At 41.9% G+C, this 24478-nt stretch overlaps 1 protein-coding gene across 6 annotated transcripts in view; it reads right to left on the bottom strand.

Moving 5' to 3' along the window:
• The window catches only part of LOC140469439 (ras-specific guanine nucleotide-releasing factor RalGPS1-like), a 956086-nt gene that overhangs the window by 336529 nt on the left and 595079 nt on the right, over nucleotides 1–24478 (bottom strand). For all 6 annotated transcript variants that reach the window (XM_072565956.1, XM_072565961.1, XM_072565957.1 and 3 more), the window contains one exon: nucleotides 15567–15704. In XM_072565956.1, coding sequence (XP_072422057.1) covers nucleotides 15567–15704 — 138 coding nt within the window. The remainder of the gene's footprint in view (nucleotides 1–15566; nucleotides 15705–24478) is intronic.

Raw genomic sequence — 24478 nt, 5'->3', positions numbered from 1 at the left:
TCAGGGGTAAATAGAGGGTCTGGGTGGGTTGCTGCTCGGAGTGTCGGTGTGGACATGTTGGCCCAAAGGGCCTGTTTCCATACTGAAGGGAATCTAATCAAACATCACTGAGGGGCATGACGCATGTTCACCTCTTGCACACCGACACCCCTCCAGGCCAAACCCCGTCCACAGACATTGGTATCCCATGTTTGCCAACCCCTCCTGATTCCCATGGTGCCATTCCAATTCACTTGCAGCACACTGCGTATGGACAGGCTTGCACTACAGGGCACATCAGCAGCAAGCCCTGAGAGGCTCCAGAAGGGTCACTTTGCACACAAGAGATTGGCACCCAGCTCACTGACTGGAGGAGGCTGTTTACTTGCATTGAAGATGTAACAAGCAGGATCGATAAAGGAAAGCCAGTCAATATAGTGTACTTTTCAAAAGGCATTTGATAAGATGCCATGGACATGCTTACCACACAAGATAACAGCTCATGGTTTTTAATGAGAAAATTGGTATGGATACAGAATTGGCTAAGAGGCAACAGAATGAGGATAAAACTGTGATTTCAGCGTGACAAACAATAATCAATGGAATGCCATAGGGATCACTCTGGGACTTCAACTATTTTCAACACATGATTGATGTGGATGAAAGAAATGAGTGTATTGCAGTCAGATTTGCTGCTAATCGAAAAGCCAGTCAGACAGCACATTGTGAGAAGGAAACGAATAGACAGAAGACACATTAGGTGAACAGACAAAGAAATTGGCAGGTGAAAGGCAATGGCCTCGTATTATTACTACTAGACTATTAGTCCAGTGGTAAAAATCAACGCTGCTCGTTGGATGCTGCCTGAACTGCTGTGCTCTTCCAGCACCACTAATCCAGTATTAGTCCAGTGACCTAGCTAATGGTCTGTGGACTTGTGTTTAAATCCCACCTTGACAGATGGTGGAATGTGAGTTCAATAAGGAAAACATCTGGGATTAAGTTTATTCATGACTATGAAACGTTTGCCTATTGTTGGAAAAATCCATCTGATTCGCTAATGTCCTTTAGGAAGGTAACAGCCATCCTTACTTGGTCTGGCCTACATGCGACTCCAGACAAACACCCTCTGGGCATTTAGGGATGAGCAATAAGTACTCGGCTGGCCAGTGACATCTCGTGAATGAATTAAAGAAAACAAAATGGAAGATTGTTCAGTTTGGCAGGAAGAATACAAAAGCAGAATATTATGTAATTGGAGAGACAATACAGAATGCCACAATACAAGAGGGTCTGGTTATCTTGTACACAAATCACAAAACGTTAGCATAGAGGCGCAATAAGAATTTAGAAAAGCAAATGGAATGTTGAACTTTATTACAAAGGGGATAGACTCTTGCCACAAGATATTGTGTACAGTCACAATTGCTTACTCAATGAAAGCAGTTCAGAGAAGGGTCCCTGTGATGACATGACAAGGTGGTTATGGCTGTACCGATTATGTGTTGGGAAGAACAAGAGGTGATCTCATTGAAACAAAAGATTCAGACGGGGCTTGCAACTGAGAGTGTGTTTCCCCTGACTGTGGGACCTCGAATCTAGTGGTTTTGGGGGGGTGGGGAGGGTCAGTGTGTCAGAACAGGGGATTTCCACCAGCATAAAATGAGGAGAGATTTCTTCTCTCTGAGAGAACAGTGGAGGGTAGGATACTGAATATCCTCAAGACCAAGTTGTAGAGGTTTTTGACCTACAAGGGACTCAAAGGTGATCAGGATATTTTGGGGAGGTTAAGGTTGATATCAGATTAGCTGTGACTTTAATGATGGAGGAGTCTTCCAGAACAAATGCCTACGCCTGCTCCTATTTCTTATGTTAATTCAAAGATATTTGCAGAATCAGTGTCCATTACTCAGCTAAATATATGAAGGTGGTCTTTTGGTTCAAGGGTAATGTCTCTATCTCTGAAGCAGAAGATCCAGGTACAAATCCCATCAATCCCCAAGCTGGTCATAACATGGCAAGATAGGTTGATTAAAAGTATGCAGGAGGTACATTTTTGCATATATTTCTAATCTGGAAGTATTCAAAGGATTTTATTCACTATTCATTTTAGGTATTGTTGTAAATAAATGTTAACCTATTGTGGACAAGGCATTAATGAATAAACCACACTTGTAAAATGACAAGAAATTTAATCTTTTCAGACTTCCAACAATAAATGTCACTTAGTATTGCTAATTAGTATTTAAAATCTGTTAAACTGTTGTAACATGAAAATGAATCCACTTAAAAGAATTAGACCAGAATCATTTCCACATCCAACTAACTCCTCTGATTGTCAGTGGTCGGAAAATTACAGTTCAGAAAGGTTATACCTCGTAATATTAGGTCAAAGTGATTATACATCTGCTTTACGCATCACTATTTGAAACTAAATTGCATCTCTCCTGTCGATGTAGAGTAATTACACTTCCTGCAGTAAGTTATCTTTCAGAGCCAATTCCTTATCAATTCAAGTTTCCACCCTGTTAACAGCAAAGTATTTCCCCATTTCCAGCTCAATCTGGTTCACAATTGACAAGATGAATTCCTCACATTGTTGAGAATCAATGTATGCCTCGGAAAGCCCTGGATAACTTCTTCCCTTCCCAGTCAAGGGTTTTTATAAAACTCCATTCTGTCAGACTCCAGCTGTCATGTGTGAGACTTTCTGATGCAGAGGCTAATGCTATAAAAGACATTCGCTTAGTCATTCGTGAAAATATCAATTCATGAAACTAGACCCAGAACCACTTGGTCATACAAATATGGCACAAATGGGGAGGTAGGTCCCAATGGGATCATTGCTGAACTGTTAATCCAGAGATCCTGGTAATGTCCAAATCCTGACATGGCAGATAGTGGAATTTGAATACAATAAATATCTGGAATTAGGAGGCTAATGAACTCAACCATTCGCTGATTGCTGGAAAAACTCACATGGCTCATTGATGTCCTTTAGGTAAGGAAACTGCCATCCTTACCTGGTCTAGCCTACATGTGCCTCCAGGCCCACTGCAATGTGGTTGATACTTAACTGCCCTCTGGGAAATTAGGGATGGGTAATAAATACTGGCCTAGCCAGTGATTCCCTCATCCAGTGAATGAAATCTACTTCTTCTCTTCGACATACAGCACCAAAAACCACCTAATTGCGTCAGTTGTTGATGGATTGTTTAATGAAGTGCTACGAACATACGGGAGCAGTGTTTGCAGTTGTAATGACAGTGCAAGTACAAATGTTCACCATCACCCTGACGGTGAAATTGAAACAGTGTTCCCACATGTACAGTTACACAAGATGCTATCAGAGACTCCAGACCCACACAGTGGGCACAGTTTGAATCTAGCCAAGTGGAATTTCACTGAAATCACCTGACTTGAGATAAATTTTAACGTGTGATATTAGTCTCAGTGAGGAAACCCTTGAAAAAGCATGGCAGGTCAGGCAACATCTGAGGAGCAGGAAAATCAATGTTTCGGGCAAAACCCCTTCATCAGGAATGAGGCTGGGAGCCTTGGGGGTGGAGAGATAAATGGGAGGGAGGTGGGGTTGGGGGGGGGGCGGTGGAGGTGGGAAAGGTAGCTGAGAGTGCAATAGGTGGATGGAGGTGGGGTAAAGGTGATAGGTCGGAGAGGAGGGTGGAGCGAATAGGTGGGAAGGAAGATTGACAGATGGGACAGGTCATGAGGGTAGTGCGGAGTTGGAGGGTTGGAACTGGGGTAAGGTGGGGATGGGGAAATGAGGAAACTGATGAAGTCCACTTTAATGCCATGGAGTTGAAGGGTCCCAGGCAGAAGATGAGAAGATGCCTCTCCACCCCCTCGGCTCCCAGCCTCATTCCTGATGAAGGGCTTTTGCCCGAAATGTCGATTTTCCTGCTCCTCGGATGCTGCCTGACCTGCTGTGCTTTTCCAGCACCACTTGACTCTGATCTTCAGCATCTGCAGTACTCACTTTCACCTAAACCTTTGAAAACATTGAGTAAGATTAAATTCTATTATGAATAATGTAACAGTGCATAATTATTTATGACCAACCTCTGGCAGAAAAAAACTTCATATTTTTAGAAAGGCAAATTTCTCCAGTTTGATTTTTTAAAAATACAGATTTTAAAATGATAATTTATAAAGTTCATGATATTTCCACTTTTATCTGAATCCTATGTGTATAGCCTCAGAGTCATCCAGCACAAAAACAGACCCCTCAGTCCAACTAGCCCATGCCATCCAAGTTTCTCAAACTAAATTAGACCCATGTATCAGCATTTGGCCCCGACCCTTCTAAATCTTTCCTAGTCATATTCCTGTCCAAATGCCTTGAAATGTTGTAACCATACCTGCATTTACCCATTTCCTCTGGCTGTTCATTTCATATACGAACCATCCTGTGTGTGAAAAAGTTGTCCCCCATGTCCCTTTTAAATCTCTCCCCACTCACCTTAAAAATATCCCCTTTAGTTTTGAACTTCCCTATCCTACAGAAAAGACCCTTTCTATTCACCTTATCTTTGCTCTTCATGATTTTACAAACTTCTATAAGATTACCCCTCAGCCTCTGAAGTTCCAGTGAGAAAAAAGTCCTAGCTTACTCAGTCTGTCTTTATAACTCAAATCCTCCAGTTCTGGTAACATCTTTGTAAATCTATTCTGCGCCCTCTCCAATTTAATAATAGCCTTTCAATAGCAGGACAACCAGAACTGTACACAGTACTCCAAAAGTGAGCTGAACAACATCCTGTATATGATGTCCCAACTCTCAACGCAATGGTCTGAGCAATGAAGGTAAACGTGCTAAACATTTTCTTAACATGCTGTATGCCCATGATGCAACTTTCAAAGAACCTGAACCCCTAGGTCTCTTCAACAAGGACACTACTATTAACTGTGTAAATCCTGCCCTGGTTCATCTTACCAAAATGCAACACCTCACGTTTATTTAAATTAAACCCCATCTGCCACTCCTTGACCTATTGGCCCAATTGATCAAGATCCTTTTGTAACCTTAGACAACTTTCCTTCTTTGTCTACCACCAATTCTAGTGTCATTTGCAAACTTATTAACCATACTTCCTATATTCTCATCCAAATCATTTTAATAAATGACAAATAATCGCTGACCCAGGACCAATCTCTGCCGAACACCACAAGTCACAAGCCTCCAGTCTGAAAAACAACTCTCCACCACCATCTGCTGTCTCCTACTGTCAAGCCAATTTTGTATCCAATTGACCAGCTCTCCCTGAATCCCATGTGATTTACCTTTTCTAAGCAGTCTACCTTGCATAAGGTCAAGGTCTTACTAAAGTCCATATATGTCTCCATCATCTATTTCACTCTATCTATAAAATGATTACGAAGTGAAAGGTGGTGCAGTTTATTTCCTGGTTTGCTGCCTGTGGGAATACCTCACCAGGATTGGCTGCTTCTGCCTGATTGAGATTATCATTGGACACCAGAGATCTTCTTGAGCTTCACTGGACTCTAATATTGGGAAAGGGGAAATCCTCACTCGATCAATCAATAGATTTTTGTAACCAACTACCTTGGACCTCAGGGCAAATGCTATCTTCTTTCCTCTGACTGTGAAGCCACTGTGTGCTGAGAACTCTTTAGAAAGAAAGACTCATCCTCAAATCTAAGTTCAAAAACAATATTTGTCTCACCGTTTTTTAAAGGCGTCAACCAAACAATAACATTATTTTACTAGCTACTGAAAATACACAAAATCATCGGTACTACTTTGATAGTTTTAGCTGTTCAGTTTTGACTCCCCATTCCCAACAGCTACTGAAAACATACTGCAGTAAGAGTTTATTTTTTTCTCAGACTGTATAATAACTTGCACAAAGATCCACAGATAATTCACACTGAGATCTAAACTGAGTGATTAATGATAATCACAAAAAACAAACTTACAGGTCAGCACTGCACATGCATAGGAAATGTGACCACCCCATTTGTCAAACTCTTTTGGTCAGACAGTACAACACTGCTTTGTTTCCACTGCAACGTTGGTGAATAATATTTAAAAAGAAACAAATTTCAAGAATAAGATGACTTCTCAGCTTGCAGCATCAATCCAGTCTTTTCCTATCACTAAAAATAACATTAGTTAGAAGGCAAGATGCTGACTGTAACAGATAAATTTTAATTCATTAAATATAGACAGATGGCAATTTAGGTAGTCAAGTGGTCTGAGATCATCAGGATTATGATGTTCTGTGGCATGTTGAGTTCTGAGCTACTTGACAGAGGAACAATGAAGAAGGAACTGTCACTCATTAGATAAGTCTTTATCATTGGGATAAACTCATTTAAGAGGTTGTTTAAGTTGGTTTCTCACGTGCTGAGAGCACAGTCAGGGTGGCCTGGATACAAAACCTCACACTGAAAGACTCCAACGTAAGTACGCACTGATTGCAAAGGAAGTTGGTATTGCTTCACAAAGACTGCTCGTTTGGTTATAAAATAAATGCATCGAAGTGACAACCACTTTAACGGTCTTGTGCCTCACATCTGTTTGGAATTCAACTATTTCAATTTGATTAACTTGGTTCAGCACAAGGCCATTTTTCTTCCCCACTTTTGCAAGAGTTCAAGACTTCCAGAGACAAATGGCAAAAGAAATTATTAGGGCAAACAAAATCTCACGTCAGTTCCATTCTGGACACTGGCCAGGATCACAGAGCATTAGCAATGTAATGCATCCAAAGGAAACCGATAACTGTCGGACGTAATGCGCCTTTCTCTGCTATCCTCAGGTTAGGAGAATCAGGGAATGCATATGTCAATCCACAACAGTATTAGTGTAGCTTGGGTCTCAATTCAATCACAGAGCGACTATCAGATACAAGGTGATTATGATCAACCCTACGGGGAGTGACAGTTGAAAGTACAGAAGAGATTGTTATCCTGAGTATGAGGGAACTTGGAGTAAATTGTAAAAATGTAAGAGAGTTACAATCCACTTTGATAAGGACAGGAATAAATTGCTAAAATAAGATCCAACCGCTAATTTGATCTATAAGCCCCACTGCAACTAGAATTCCTGATGAAGGGCTTTTGCCCGAAACGTCGATTTTGCTGCTCGTTGGATGCTGCCTGAACTGCTGTGCTCTTCCAGCACCACTAATCTAGAATTATCTTTTCCCCTACCGATTTAATAATCGCTTCTATTGCAGAATGAGTGAAAATTGATTCTACAATTTGATGGGAACGTTGATATTCTGAATTCAATCCATTCACTAAAGCTGGTTACGAGCCAACAGCATCAACACCAGAAGGCTCTTCCATAAGCAATTGCTTAAAATTTCTATTCATGGCTGTGCCTTACTGGCTGTAAACTGCACTGATATTAGAGGGAGGTCAGTCAAGGAGAACCGTGCGGTGGTATAACTGGGTTAAGAAGGAATCTACACAGCACAGCTGAGCTATTTCAAACAAACCCTCACTAACCCAGTCAGTATCGAGATTCTTGGCCAGATACAGGGTGCATGGTGATTCAGGGACATGTCCAACAATGAGAAAAAAGGGGAAAACAACACAACTTTTGAAAAGAAGGAGACAAAAACATGTTGAAAATCCAGTGAGATCACAGCTGCTCAGAATTTATATTTAACAATTCAGGCTTTGAAATCAAAAGCATAACACTTCAAATTTGTGGATGACACCAAGTATAAAATGGAGGATGGGAGGGGGGTGGGGTGGGGTGGAATCTGTATTCAATATGGAGGAAAACAACAAGAATAGATAGACATGAATAAAGTTGCAGAATGGGCAAATCATTGGGAAAACCAATAAATGTGAGATGGCACTTATGACCTGGAAGGCATGTGTCTGTGTAGGTTTGAGGAATGCAGTACTGTATATACTCGAGAAATTGTCGATTTCCTGTACAAGTCGACCCCTATATTTGGCCACAAAAATCTGGAACTTTCCATATATCTTGTGTGAAAGTTGACCCTAGTTCTTCACAGATAACAGACCAGCATTTATGAGTCAGTGTACTGGTTGTCCTAATCTATTCCGGGTCTTCAGAATTACCATAATTCATTGTGTTTTTTTCTTTACTTGTTTAGAGATCAGTTGGGCTTCTGCTAATGATATGGTATGAATTTTGATGGGCATGAGTTTCAGCTCCTCAAAAGTGGTATCCATGTAATAGTCGATCCCATAAATCTAACCTTAAAAAGCAGACAAAAAAATTTGACTATTCCTCAAGTATATATGGTAATCTCAGAATGCAAACAGAATAATTATTAAATTGTGCCATAGATTAACAAGGTCAACCAAAAGCAAACCAATCAGCAGGTACCATTTCTGGAGGGTCAGAACTGAAAAGTAAGGTCATTATGCCAAACCAGCACTGACTGACCTTCGTTAGGCCATGAGTGTACACAACACAAAAATTACGAGAATGATTCCTGGAAATAAAGGGACATACATGTTAGTGATGAAAGCCTTTTCTATTGGATATTGCTGGTAGGACTTAGGTTTGGAAGGATTGTGGAATCTATTTTACTCTAGCATGGCCAATTCACCTAACTTGCACATCTTTGGACTGTGGGGGAAAACCAGCCAGACATGGGGAGAATGTGCAAACTCCACACAATTCGTCCGAGGCTGGAATCGAACCCGGGTCCCTGCCACTGTGAGGCAGCAGTGCTAACAGCTGAGGCACTGTGCCGCCCATTCTTATGAAGAAAGATTGAACAGGTGAGGGCTATACTCACGGAAGGTGAATAGAATGAACACTGATATTGAGGAGTGGATAGGAGGGATACCAGGAAGAGTTTTTCTCTTGTGGTGAAGAGTAAACCTAGGGAACATAGTTTAAGAATAAGGGCCTCTCCAATAAGATGGATTCTTTTTTTGCTCTGTTGGGCTCATTAGAATCTGGAATTTTCTTCCTATAAGGTAGTGCAGGCTGGGTGCTTGAATTCATGCAAGGCTGAATTACGTAGATTGGGATAGATAAGTAAATCAAAGGTTTTGGGGTGCAGATGGGAAAGCGGATTTGAGACCACAATCAGATCAGCCATTAAAAAAAAAATGGTGGAGCAGGCTGATATGGTTTATTCCTGATTCTACATCCCAGATTGCTGTACCCTTGTGGCTCAATATCATACTTTATGTTATCACACTCATGTGAAGCATTTTGGAATGCTCTTCATTAAAGGTGAAGTATAAATATAAGTTATTGTTATAAGGATATTACTACATAGATATTTAATTTAAATATAAGTTGTTATATAGTTGGTTCTGTTATATAGATAGACATAGATGTAGATCTATGCCTCCAATATGTTCCATTAGAAGATATAGTTTCAGCTCAAATTAACAGCTGTTAGTCAGCTGCAGAAAAACTTCGCATTTGAGCAGTTAATGTCACTGTCCAAGTAACAATCAAAACAGCACCCAGCTGTTCCTCCTGCAGCATGTCACTCAGGACTGTTGAGATCCTTCTTCAATCACAAAAATACATCATTACAATCTACCATCCATCAGCTCACAGTGATCCTAATGGATAATGAACAACTTGGGAAAACTCACACCACTGCAATCCTGTAGTTTGGAAGCGGAAACCCACAGAGGTGATGACAGAGGAGCAGAGTAATGCAGCTGTGACTGACCACTTACTAAAGCTCAGATGGAAGGAAACCCAGCCTCCGAAAGAGCACATTATGTCAGTTTTTTTAAGCTAGGTCGAAGTGAACAAGGAACTTTTGTTCAATTTTCACGTTAAAACAGTTTGCCTGCTGTTTAATACTCTGTGCTATGCCTCATAGTTGGGATACAGTATACCGATAACAATGTTGGTGACATCACCACCCTTTCATAGCATAGTGGCCCTGGGGGTAGAAACATTTCAGACTCCATCTCAACTGGGGCAATTTGAAGCATGACATGCTGATGGAGGCCTTGCCATACCCCACTGGGGTAGCACACTGGAAACCAAACTCTGCTATTCCCAGAGTCATGACAAAGGTTAAAGTTTTTAAAAGGTTACACCCGCTTCCCCCCCCCCCCCACCAAACTACCTGATTTCTAGATCTAGGTTGATGGGAAACACAGATTAAGTTTCTGTACTTATCCAATTCAAAGCTTCAACCCTTATTTTTAAAATTTTACTCCTTCGCTGGATTGCCCGATGAAAGGAAACATTCCCAGAGTGTCCATGCTTTAAACTCCCCTCAATCGTACGGTGTCTTCATTCTGTCAGGCAGGTGGACATCACTGGTAGGACCAACGTATGTTACCCATCTGTAACTGCCCTGTCTTGCTAGGTCATTTCAGAAGGGAGTTAAGAATCATAGAATCCCTACAGTGTGGAAGCAGACCATTCGGCCCATTGAGCCCACACCAACTCTCTGAAGAGCATTCCACCCAGATCCACCTCCCTGTCCTATCCCTGTAACCCTGCATTTACCACGGTTAACTCAGCTAGCCTACATATCTCTGAACACTATGAGAAATTTAGCATCGCCAATCCACCCAACCTGCACATCTTTGAACTGTGGGAGGACACTGGAGCGCCCAGAGGAAACGCACACAGACACAGGGAGAGCTTGCAAACTCCAGTCTACCTCAGGTTGGAGTTGAACCCGACTCCCTGGTGCTGTGAGGCAGCAGTGCTAGCCACTGAGTCACCGTGCCGCCCTAAGGTGAAGTTCGTGAACTCGATGGGTTTTTACAGCAGTTGGTAGTAGTTCTCATGGTCACTACTACAGAGACTACTTTTACATTCTGTTGATTTATTACTTGAATTTAAATTCCACCAGTTGCTATGGTGGGATTTGAACCAGTGTCCTCAGCATATTATTAGAGTAATAGTGTCATAGAGATGCTCAGCACAGAAACAAACCCTTCGGTCTAACTTGTCCATGCCAACCAGATTTCCTAAATTAATCCAGTTCCATTAACCAGCACCTTGGCCCATATCCCTGTAAACCCTTTCTATTCATATACCCATCCAGATGCCTTTTAAATGCTGCAATTGTACCAGCCTCCACCAGCTCATTCCATCCATCTGAGTCTTTGCATCAGTAATTCAGTGACATTACCACAAGGGCGCTGCCTGGCCCCAATAAGATCAGCCTTCCTTCCTGTAAACTCCAACAAGCATTAATGCAATCTGTTCAACCTTTCCTCATTGGAAAACTATTCTCATCCCAGGGAGCAACTGAGTGAAATGTATCTGAACTGCTTCTGATTCAGGTGTGATATATATCCTTAAGTAAACTAAACTGCATAGTTGATGCAATCTCACCAATAACCTGCACAGTCTCACGTCCTTCTGTCGTGATTGTAACAAGGTCAGCCAGATGGATTTCATACAACAGGAGGTGCCTGATTGGACCATATTAACAGTCCCAGCCCTGGCTGACAGCAAAAAATAGGAGTGTCAGGGGTTCTGTTCACTCCAGGAGCTGGCTTTGAGGAAACCAGACTAGTGTCAAGTGTAATACACATGTAAATAAAGGATGACTTGCTGATTAGGATACCAGCCTCTGGGGAGTTATTTCACCTTCATCAACCATTTTGTTCCCAAATGTTAGCAACATTCCGTTTGAACAATGAGGACTGACATCACAGCACAACTTTAAAGAAGAAAAATGCAGTTGGACATTTGTATCTGTAGGGCCCAGACTGTTGCTGTGCAAAGCTTTCAGCAGCTTGTGTCAGGTTTATGTTAAAAGTGAACTCTGAATTCCTACTCATGACCCAGTTTGGAATTTGGTTTCTGGTTTTTTCTCAATTGCCGATTGGAGTTGAGCCGATGCATCTGGCAGCCACACTAATGAAGAGGCCAGAGGGTGCTGCCCAACCTTGTGTCGAGTTTGCTGGCCTCAGCTGAGGATAACAAGGAAAGGCCTTAATATTCCCACTGAGAGAGAAATCATGACTTGAGAAGCTTGGCTGATTCACTTGGAAAGCTTGCACTACGGTTGCAGGATGAGAATTGGAAGAGGCTTCCAAGGACTTGAGTGGCTGGTCAGAGGAATTGATCACCTCAGTTAGGAGAACTGCTGTGTCTGTGAGGTGGGATTGTCATGTGACTCAGTACCCTTGTGGGACAACGCTGTTATGATGCAATGCAAAACTTGTTATATGAGAAAGTAAGAAGAGAAATTCCTGCCATATACTGATCATGAAAGTAAAGAATTGGCTGTAAAAATGGATGTTTATAGCAGCTCCATGCATATTTTGTTTTTAAGATGATTTGAAGGAAACCAAGTTGAAATATTATGCTTTAAAAGCACACTAATGTGAATTTTGCAGTTCTTGTATTTGGTATTTTGTTGGGATCAGTGCCAGTGGTCACTCTAAATGGTCTTGTTACAACCGTTTTGCACTGAATAGTGAGTCCAATAATAGTGAACCCTGCAAGTACATTATTACACCCTTGTTACTTGTACTGGCTACTCTAAGTATTCTGTCAAGAGCTCTCTTATCTTTCGGAAAGATGGACCAACAGGAACTCAAGTGAAACATGACATCATCAGAACAGCAATATGATTTATTTTATCTGCAACCTATAGTTAGTTTCCCTACACTATGGAAACAGGCCCTTCAGCCTAGCATGTCCACACTGCCCCTCCGAAGAGGAGTAACCCACCCAGACCCATTCCCCTACCCTGTATTTACCCCTGACTAATGCACCTAACACTACGGGCAATTTAGCATGGCCAACTCACCTGACCTGCACGTCTTTGGACTGTGGGAGGAAACCGGAGCACCCGGAGGAAACCCACGCAGACACGGGGAGAATGTGCAAACTCCACACAGACAGTTGACCGAGGCAGGGATCGAACCCGGGTTCCTGGTGCTGTGAGGCCCAGAGTTCAGACTTCAGAGTTCAGAAGGTGCACCAGTCTGTTGCAAGGTCACTGACCCAAGATGTTAACCTGCTTCACTCTTCACAGATGTTGAGTAATCTAAGCATTTTGCCAGCTTTGAAAAACTGCCATTGCCTTGAACTTGCCTTTCTTGAGTTCGACCTTGTGTCCTGGTTCTGCTCCTACAGTTTAATTTAAATCATTTGCAGATTTACCTTTTACTAACTTGCATCGTTTTACAGCTATCTCCTTCCCAGAAACAAAACCCCAACTTTGACCATTCCTCGCTTTCAGCCTTGCTCTGGGGCTAGTAACCCATTGATTTTTGTGGCCCCTTTTGTCTGGCTGGCTTCTATGTCTCTTGAGTAGGATTTGAAACAGCATACCCCAAGAAAACAGCCCAGTGTTAACATTGAATTCTTCAGACTGGTACTGTTTAGTTCAGTGCTGACTAGAATAAAGTCCTCAATGAGTCAATTCAATTTACTACCTCTTTATACATGCAAACAGCAAAATACACTACTGTTACTGTTATAAGCAAAAACTCACTTGGCTGTCCATAAGTTTGGAAGAAATGTTTCAGATCAATGCCTTTTTATCAGAACTGGAAGGATTTAGAGGTATAAGAGGTTTTAATTAAGTGCAGAATAGGAAAAGGGAGTTGACATAGAGGTTCAGCAGGTTTGAGGAGTCACATGACCTAATCTTGCACCAATTTCTTATGTTCTTATCATTCACATGGCCTTGACGTACTTTACAGCATGTCAGACCCAATGCGGAATTTCAGATCAGAATCACAGCTCCCATTTTTTGGGACAGTAGATTCTGGTACAGGTATCCCCTGCTTTTTGAACGTTCGCTTTCCGCCAATTCGCTTTGATGGAAGACTTACTTTCGTATCTGTTTTCACCAACCAAAAGAGGATTTTCACTTTTAAAAAAAGCGCATGGAGTAGGAGTGGCGCCACCAAGCGCCTTCCCCGGGAACTACACTCAGCACCTCAACATCAGGCCGCCATGACTTTGAACTGTGTCTGTGAGCATCTGTGCTTTATCTCAATTTTGTGCATCAGTTAACAAGATGTGTCCTAAGGTATCAGAAAAGCCTATGTGGTCTCATAAGGCTGTGATGCTTAGCGTAAAGACACCTTTCTAAGTCTGCCTGGTTACTGATATGACAGTTTTGAAAGCAGTCGGGCACTTATCCTAAACTTTGGTGGTTACTCACTTCACCCCATAAGGCTATTGCTCCCTTGAACATGTAATAAGGAAGTAATAATCTACTCACAGGGTTCACTATTGTTGGACTCAATATTCAGTGTAAAATGGCTGTAACATGACCACTTAGAGTGACCTCTGGAAAATGGAGCACGTCCCACTGTGGGAATTCAGTGAAACTCGGTCAGAACACAGCCCCCGCACCCCGGCCTAGCCGAGGACAACATTTGTACACTAACCAGACCAAATCCAGCTTGAAAGTCAACCAGGCGATGAGAGGTCCCGGAATCAGTCCCTTGAGAAAATGGAGCACTTCCCACATTGGGAAATCACTGAAACCATGTCGGGACACAGCCCGCAGCCTGCCCCAGGAGGCGAACACCATTTTCACATCAACTGGTCACTAGCTGGCCTGGAATTTACTCAGGCAGCGTTAGGTCCCGAATTCGTGCTCTTGAGAAAATGAAGCACTTCCCATGTTGGGAAATCAGTGAACCCCAGTCAGAACATGTCCTCCATGTGGTCAAGCCGGGGACACCATTTACACTACCTTCTTCCTCACTCTCCTACACCCCAGTCTCCTGTAATTCCCACCATCCCAACCTCCATTACTACATGTTGGTGTTAGTTCAGGTTTTAGGTCTTATTTGGTAGGGTTTTTTTGGGTCTGGGCATGCTCAAATTTTTTTCATATATAATTTAATGGTAATTGCTTCATCACTTTATGCCATTTCAGCTTATGAATGGTTTCAAAGGAACGTTTTCCTTTCACGTAGCGGGGGAAAACCTGTAATGCAGCTGCTGTTGCCATTTACACCTCCTCTAGACCTTTTGGTAATAACACAAATTCCTCTAAACTTATCCTTCCCCCCCCACTGTTGATCTTAATGTCACCCCCTTTGTCTTTATTTACTTTTTGTCACTTTATCTCTCCTGTTTTGTGACCACTTGTTCTTACCCTGCATTCCCCAACCCTTCAAATTAATCTCTGTTCTTAGCAATCTAACTTTTTCCAGTTCACTTACACAGTTAATGACCTGATAATAACAACTCTGTTTCTCTCTCCATAGATGCTGCTTGACCAAGTGGGGTTTTCCAGCATTTTCTGTCCGTTTGTGAGACTTCTACCAACTGTAGTATTTTGCTTTCATGTCCGCAAATTATCAAGTGCTGTGCTCCATTGAAAAGTCAACTCTATTGCATTAAGACAGGAGATTACTACTGTGGAAAGAAAATTCTGAATTAATTATTAACACACAACATACATCCAGAGAGAAAATGAGTAAATATGCAGTTGAAAAATTAAATACTGATGTACAATTGGGTAATAAATTGAACAAATGTCCTATGTTGCCAAATGAAGAGCTTCAATTAACAGAGTAAACAATGCCAGCATTTTAAACCTTTTAAAGCACAGTGTATATAATCTCATTTTCTCTCAGGATTCAGTTTCATTTAATCAAAAACAAACTGAAAATTGAATACAGACCACAATTGAAAGAAACTTGTAAATCTGAAATGATCCTCAAAATGTTGTTCATCTGATTTGACCTCTGTTCATTTTCAATGATACTGTCAGATGCTGGATAGGCTGAGTCAATGTAGATCAAGTCCAACAAGTAAATTCCTAAAATTGAAAGACAATTTTCTATGTTAGATTATGAATGCATAACAGGAGATTTTTTTAAAAAAATTCTTTGGTTAGAAAATAACTTGCTGAATCTCAGAATATCTTTCTGATGACATCTATACAGAACGATTTTCTCCAAATTGCACATTATTATGATAAAACTGGAAAACCATTCTGAAAATTTTGACTGAACATGTTAAATCAATCTGCAATCTTTTTTTTTCTCTACCAGACAGTTAATTGATTTTACCAACATTTTGTCAACTCCTTGAAGGTCACTGTAAATGGACAGAAGACACCAAAGGCAACATTTCTGAACTGAGCCACTAATGCTCTGACACTATTCCAGACAACTAGATTGACTCCTCCTTGTTTGCCCCCTACCTCCCCATGCCCTCCATCTCCCCAGTTGCTCTTGTACAGGAGCACACCGGTGTCTATCCCAGCTCACGTAAAATGGAATGGGAGGAAGATTTCATCCAGCTGTAGTCTTTGAAGGTCTGTTGCACTTCAAAATCCACAAGTGTTCACTCTACAGCTCTTCTCCTAGTTATTATTGCTGGCAATTACAGACGGTTATGAACATAGCCCAGTCCATTACAAAAACCAGCCTTGCTTCCATTGATTCCGTCTACACTTCCTGCTGTCTCCGGAAAACAGCCAACGTCAAAGACCCCTCCCCAGCCCAGTTGTACTCTCTGCTATTGGGCAGAAGATGTAAAAGTTGAAAACATGTACCAATAGATTTCAGAACAGTTTCTTCCCTGCTCTTATCAGACCTATGGATGGATCTCTCATCTATTAGAGTTGATCTCTCTCTGCACCTTCCCTGTACCTGGAACACCATTCGGCATTCTGTTCTATTATCCTGATGTATTTATGTAAGGTATGATATGTCTGGTTAGCATGCAAAACAATACTTATCACTGTATCTCGGTACATGTGACAATAATAAATCGAATCAGCAGGCCTAGAAGCTCTCATCTTGGGCAGATTCCTAATGCAAATCCAATGCCATAATTTTAAGCACTCCCAGGTACATGGGTGTATTTCACCTTCCTATTATTGTTGTTTCTGTGTCTAATTCAGGCACAGGTACAGATCCACTGCCTCAGAAGCCCAGAGACAATCTTCCAAAGGGCATGAAATCAGCATAATGAATTTTTTTTCCCCTTTTTCCAGGTGATTTGATATGGGTATTCCCTGTGGGGAGAGATCAAATGTTTGACCTATATTTTTCCAACGGCATGTAATTAAATGGTTCCGGTGTTACTCAAACATTGCTCAAAAAGTTGAATGTGAGTCGCAAGATGATCCAAACCACGAAGATACCATTCTTTCACCTCTTGGACATTGTTGTAAATTCTGGGTAGAAAGATTGGAAGTCTTCTGTGTCTGCTATTGCAGAGGATTTTACACAAATCGCACTTACTCAGTCTTATTGAATTCGCAGACTACATTTAATTTCCAATCAACTGGCAATATCTTTCAGCTATGCATCAGTGGTAATTGAGGTCAAAAAGTTGCACCGAAAGACAGCAGAGGTACAAGAAGGGGTGGTTTTCTGAAGCTGGAACAGGGGCTTACCATTAATGCAATATATAGGCAGCCTAAGTCTTTGTCTGACTGTGTCATAAACTGACATATGACTTCCTGATGTTGAGTGGAGGAAAGCATTCGATTCCCCAATACACAAATATTGTAGCATTGAGTATTTTGTGGAAAGGTTGGGGGGAGAAAAGCACACAGACTGTAGAAAATGAAGAGTTTTGTTCTAGAACTGACAATGATCTGAGAACATTGGAGTGAAAAAGTCATGAATGAGGCAGAAAGATTTTCTTCAGATACAGAATACAAAGTTGGTGATAACGAAGAATAATATTTAATTATATTTATTCATGTCAGAACACAAAAACTTCAATATTCTAAATTTGCACTTTCGGAGCACAAATTAAAATAATTTGTTTAGCTTCATGAAAACAATTTTTTTGGAATTACAGTCACCCAGTTCCAAGCACCACCTTTTTGTAATTATACAGGGGTCAATTAAAATACATATCTATGTCTGTAAGTATATTAAAGTGCATATAGCTGCTTTCATATCTCAGTTCTGTTGTTAGTTACTGGATCAATTAACTGTCACAAAACTTATGATACTGCAATTTTCACCAAATAGATATAACACTTTAATGCCTCTCTTGCAAAATACTGAGCAGAAACAGCACAGACACTTTCTTGTGCTTGGTATTTGCGTAATCAAAGGTTTTCCACAAAATTGCAAGGCACAGTAAAATCAAATTGTTGTTGTTCTATCAACTGGGTAGATTCCTCCATGTTGGTCAGGCAGCATCCATGGAAAGAGAGAAAGCTAACGTGTCAAGTCTAGATGAAGCATTAGCTGGCTCTCTCTCTCTCTCTCCATGGAGGCTGCCTGACCTGCTGTGATATCCAGCAGCTTTTGTTTTCAGTGCAGGTTCCAGCATCTGCTGTGCTCCTGGAACCTTTCCTGGCTCATTTGCAGAGAATATGAAAGCTACAGTGAAGCCATTTCACTCAGAAATGCAAGAAGAATAAGTGCATCCTCTGTCCCAATAACAAATGTAAATAAACGCAATTGAGGAATTACAGGATAATTCAGAATTTAATAGAAGAGATCCATGTCATTCTGTTACAATGCACAGTTTTGTTAGTGCAAATTCACTGTCACATGATTGACGAGTTGGGGACACTGTCTCTAAAGTCTGAACTTTTAAAACGTGTATTGGCTGTAACACGATTACATTGCCAACACTAAGTGCTGTTTCTAAAGCGTGATTTTCCTACAACACGGGGTTGCACAAGAACGCAACCACTGTGTTATAGAAGAACTACCTGTAGTTTATTTTCTGATGGGAGACCTCATCAAAGTCTTGATAAAGGTTTCCCTCTTCCCCTGCCTTTGTCAGACATGAACAAGCCTGTTGTGCATTTGCAGCCCTGCCTGCTTTATTTTCATTCCATCAAACTGAAATCAGGGCTTCCAGTAACATAGTGCGATATCATTCAGAACACCTCACAGAATGTTTACACAGCCATTTAAAAATGGGAGTGAACTCCCTTTGATCTGACAGGTAAGATGTACCAAATTTCCTTACATATGTAGGATTGTGCAAATGGACTTTTCAGCTGGCATTCTTGCTAACTTTTCTTTCCTTCCGTGGGAGATGGGCATCTTCAGCTAATGCCCATCCCAAATTACTCTCCAGAAGGTGATGCCTGAGTTGTCTTCTTGTACTGTTGCCACCCTTGAGGTGATGGTACACCCATAGGGCTGTTGTAGAAACAGCTCCAAGCCTTTGGCCCAGTCACAGTGAAGGAATGGTGATTCTGAGTCGGGATGGTTTGTGGCTTCGATGGGAGCTTGCAGTAGGTGCTGTGTTGCACTTGTCCATCTCGGTGGTCCAGGGCTTGGATGGGGCTGTTGAAGGAGCCTTGGTGAGTTGTTGCAGTGGATCTTCTAGAAGGTACACACTGCTGTCACTGTGTGTCTGTGATGGAGGGAATGAACATTGGTGCCAATCAACTGAATGGCTTTGTCTGGATGGTGTCAAGCTTCTTGGGGCTGAACTTATTCAGGCAACTGGTGCATATTCCATCACTCTCCTGACTTGTACCTTGTCAGTGCTAGACAGGCATTGGAGAGTCAGGAGGTGAGTTACTTACCTTACAATTCAGAGTTTCAAAACAGCTCTTGTATCCACAGTATCTATATTGCTTCTGTAGTTCAGGTTCTGGTCAATGGTAACCCCCAGGGGTGTTTATTCTAAACTAAGAGGAATGGCAGTGTGGGCAAGTTTACACTCGCTAGTACTGAAGTAGAACATACTGTCAGGACGAGCATTTCCCAAACATTTCTTGAATAGATCATCAACTGATGAGACCTCAGTCCTGAATTACTTCACATGATTAATCATGCTGTAGCTGATCTTTGAAAACAGCTGCATCCATGCTACGCTGTGACTAATCTTCTAAAATCTGCTTTCTATAAAGGGACTCTAGCTCAAAATTCTCCATTTGTCATCACACCATCACACATAGCCACCACATCTCAGACCATCATCTCCTGCTGTCTGGTCGCATTTGATTTTGCTCCTTTGAGTGCCACAAACTAAAACTTTACTGAACGTTTTTTTGAGTCACCTAAACTGTCTTCTACTCATTCCTTGTGGTATAAATCACTGACAGCTCTGACCAGATGAAGGATTACACTAAATGCCTGAAGCATACACACCTCACAGGTGAGATGGAGCATTAGGCCTTTCATTGTTTGAACACGTTTGGAGCTACTGGGAGCCAGCACATTGATAAATGAGAGAAATTCTCATTGCCACAAGAGTAACTACCCTGAAAGCAGCTGAAGAATCCAACATATACCCAAGAAAATCATATGGATATGTTGACCCTTGCCTTTTAGTCCAAACATTCATGCCCATAGCATCGGCTTGCCATTAAACTCAAACTCACAGGATTGCACATTTACTCGAATCATACCTCACTGTCCAGCCCCTTGTATCAGTGCATGTTAAAGCTCCTTGTGCATTATATTTGGAGGGTCAGTTAGTGGGATAGTTCCAAACCTGGCAACTCTGTGGCAGTGAGGCGATAGGAGAAGATGAATTTCAACTCTCAAGAATATTACCAGTGAAAAAGACAATGCCTCCACTTTTAATTAAAACTGAGTCTTAGAAGTTGGACGTGTACATGAGTAAAGCTAAACAATTGGTTAGGTCCCATCACCCTTTATTACACAGGCTCTATTGATTTTATTATTGTTACACTGATTGTCTGAGCAATAAAACTGCTTATCTTTTTCCTCAGACTTCTGAATTTCGCTTGCCAGCTTTTGCATTTCCAATGAGATTGACAGCGTGTAGATCGCAATTGACTGGTTGATCATGGAATCTCAGAGTACTGATCTCACAGCCTGTCCACATTCCCCTTGCCCTGCGGGTTTCCTCATTGTGCACATCTCTGACAGTTAATCATATAGTTCACCAGTGTTTCCCTCAGTGTCTGCACATCCATCATTGTGCCCTGGCATGACTTTCACTTCCAGAAGCTACGCAGCTAGAGGGAAATGCACGCCCTGAGCAGGCTTTGCCAGCTTGTCGTATGGTGATTCAGTTTAGTCCAGATGGACGAGCACTGCATTGATATGACAGCCAGAACCCAGCTGGTGGTTTCGCGAGTGCATGGTTTCCAAGGTAACGACAACCAAAGGAGAATCTTCTCATCCCTTTGCCATATAAAAGGGTGAGGATGTCTACAACCAATTCAAAAAGGTACATGCTTGAGAAAAACACTTCAAGGAACTGGTTTCCATGACAACTGAGGATGCTTGGTGCAAACGTAGACCTTGTTGCATTTTGCAGAAATGACCCAGATTTTCTCTCTTTTGTCAATTACGATAACATACTGCACCAGCAAACAGCAGCAAGTAACATTATAGGCTTTTCCCATGAAATGGAAGATTTAGAGCCCATGTGAGCAAGAGACCTTCAGCACTGCTTATTTAAATGCTTACTCAACGAGCTCGATGCTGCCGATGGTGAACTACATTCTTCACAACCACCTGATGAAGGAGCAGCGCTCCGAAAGCTAGTGCTTCCAAATAAATCTGTTGGACTACAACCTGGTGTTGTGCGATTGTTAACTTTGTTCACCCCAGTCCAAAAATGGCACCTCCAAATTATGGTGAACCAATCCTCCTTGTTGATGCTGTGAGGTTAAGTCAAGATAAGACCAGAGAAAGATTTTTAGTCTGATGCCTGAAATCATCACTCTTCTTAAATCAAGAAAGGAGGTATGCATTGAGCTGTCAGACATTGCTTGACTTCAGATTGCTGACAGACATGATGTCAAAATTAAATGAACAGAACTGTGAACTGTAGGGAAAAGACAGAGATTTAGCATTTATGATCAGTGCTGTGAATGCATCCAAATTGAAACTGGGTCTATGATCCTTCCAATTAAACAATAAAAATGTGACATTTCCTGAGTTTGGAAAGAATACCAGAAAAAAAATCAAAGGCAAAGAAAAATAATTCCACTCCGAAATCTCACAAAAATCTGGTCTTGATATGTGGCTTGAATTCCTTTCACAATGCCTTACTTGCAGCATGTGTCCACTCGGCACTTTGACAGATGGCTAATGAGCGGTTAATAAAGTAGCTGCAGTCGGCTACACTGGATGCTGCCAGAATATCTTTCTTTCCTCGGAAGATGGAATGTCTCACTAGTACATCCAGTAACAGAAGATTCAATAAATTAGTGGTGAATTGGCTAGCCATTCGAGCCAACAACACAATAATGTCACCGTTAAAAGCTGTAGCTGCCATGCTGACAATTCTCAAAATTCCTTTGCAATTATTAATAGTGGGGATGTTAAGCCAGCCTGATGTTTTAACCAATGACATTACACTGAAGCTACATGCATGTGTTGATGTCATACCATTAACTATTCTCCCTTCAGAGTTTGACCACTGTGGTATTTTCACTTCCTCTTCCCTCACCAATGTTCCTCATTCCCTAAAGCCATTTATTTACTCTTGAGCTCCTTGGACACCAGTTTCCCTTTGGTATATCCATTAGCCATTATTGCTTGCAAAGCTGTTCTTCATGAGGTCTTTCGAGGGGAGACTGAGCTGAATTTTCTGCTCTACCACCCATGATGGCTGAATAATTACCAAAGCAGCAAAGCCCTGGAAACTGTCCTCTCTTTATCACAGCCACTGCGCTGTAATTCAAGAGATGTGGAACAATGCTGTACGTGTCCAAGTCTTGTGTTACTGCTAAAAAGAGATTCATGCTGCCAAAGCTTTTTATCTTGCGCTCATCTGTACAAAACACAAGATTTTCAAATGTCAAGTAAGCACAACAATTTTTAATTTCAGAGAGAGTGGCCTAGGAGTATTATTACGAGATTATTAATCTAGAAACACGGCTAAAGTTCTGGGGACCTGGCTTGGAATCCCACCACTATGGACAGTGGAATTTGAAATCAAAGAACGCCTGGAATTAGGAATCTAACGATGACCATGAAACAAATGCAGACAGTTGGGAGTGAACCCGGAACATTCCTGATCAGAACTTGCTGCACAGTTGAGCTTTCAGGTCTTTGACTACCATAGTTCTCATTAAGATTTCTGACCAAGCATTCTATTCACTTTTCTGTGGTGTTCAAATAGCAGAGGATATCTGTCATGGTCCTTCACTGCTGATATCCAAGTTGAGCACAAAACCATTGAAAACTTGGCAACCACTAAGACTCTGCTGGTTATGTCTCTCTGGGTTTGAATAGAAGTGTGCTGTGTGAGTGCAGCATTTACAGAGTACAGTATTGGCCATATTCTGTAACAGGGTTGGCAGCGGATGAAAAGGGATAAAAAGCCCCCGGGGTCTTCTTTAAAACAGACCTGGACCACTTATCCCAGCTAAGATAGTCCACAGTGCAGACACTATATAGTGCCCTAGTCACCTTGGCCAGGAGGATGGTGACTTGGATGTGGTCAATGAAAAGATCCAACTGCTTCACCAGGATTGAAAACAGTGCCTCAGGAAATATTCTAAGGATTACTTAACTTGTGCTTGCATGTACTACTTTATTTGGCACCTTCAAAAATAAAAATTGCTTGAGCACAGCAACCATAACAGTGTTAAATTGTTGTTTTGATCATCCAGCTAATAAAACCTTTTTGTATTCACTGTTTAAAGCGAGCTGTATTTAGTGACAACATTTTATTTGGGTAAAAGGGGTTCTGTGATTGCACAGATCTTATCGCAAAGAGTTGCTAATAGACCATCTTTGAGGGAAATATACCATCAACATTCACAGGATGTTGACATGGCTGGCTGAGAAGGCAGGTCTAGGATGCCTGCTAATGATTGCACAATGCTCAGCGTCATTCGGGACTCCGCAGAAGCTAAAGCTGCCCGTGTCGATTCGTTACACCTGGATCATGTTCAGGTTTCGGTCAGACAAGTAACACTCACAACACACAGGTCCCAGGCAAGGACAAACTGACTGGATTAGATTCCCTCCGGTGTGGAAACCGGCCCTTCGGCCCAATAGGTCCACACCGACCCTCTGAAGAGTAACCCACCCAGATCCATTTCCCTCTGACTCTGACAGGAGAGAATCAAAATACCTCTTCTCAACATTTAACTGCATTACAATCGCGGTTCCCACATTATCGGCATCCTGGGAGTTACCATTCAGCAGAGGTGGAGGGTGGCGTGGTGGCTCAGTGGTTAGCACCGCTGCCCCATGGTGCCTGGGTTCAATTCTGCCCTCAGGCGACTGTCTGTATGGAGTTTGCATGTTCTCGCAGTGTCTGGGTGGGTTTCCTCTGAATGTCCCAGTTTTCTCTCTCAGTCCAAAGAGATGCAGGTTTGGTGGACTGGCCATGGAAATTGCAGAGTCACTGGGATAGAGGAAGGGCATTAGTCTGCGTGTGATGCTCAGAGTGTCCATTTGGACTTGATGGGCCAAATGGCCTGCTCCCCTACTGCTGGAATTCTCTGAGTGGGATTAGCCATAAATATGGTGGCTACAAGAGCAGGTCAGAGGCTGGAAATTGTTGTAGCTCACCTTCTGACTTCCCAAAGCCGGTCTGCTTGGACATAAGTCGGGAGTGTGGTGGAATATTCTCCACCTACCGGGATGAGTGCACACTCAAAGTTCCACACCATGCAGAACAAGCTTAGCTCCTCATACCACTGACAACAATGTT

Source organism: Chiloscyllium punctatum, chromosome 49 (genome assembly GCF_047496795.1).
Source record: "Chiloscyllium punctatum isolate Juve2018m chromosome 49, sChiPun1.3, whole genome shotgun sequence".
Classification (NCBI taxonomy): domain Eukaryota; kingdom Metazoa; phylum Chordata; class Chondrichthyes; order Orectolobiformes; family Hemiscylliidae; genus Chiloscyllium; species Chiloscyllium punctatum.
Note: the sequence above shows the minus strand (reverse complement) of the source record. Positions and strands in the feature narration are given on the sequence as shown.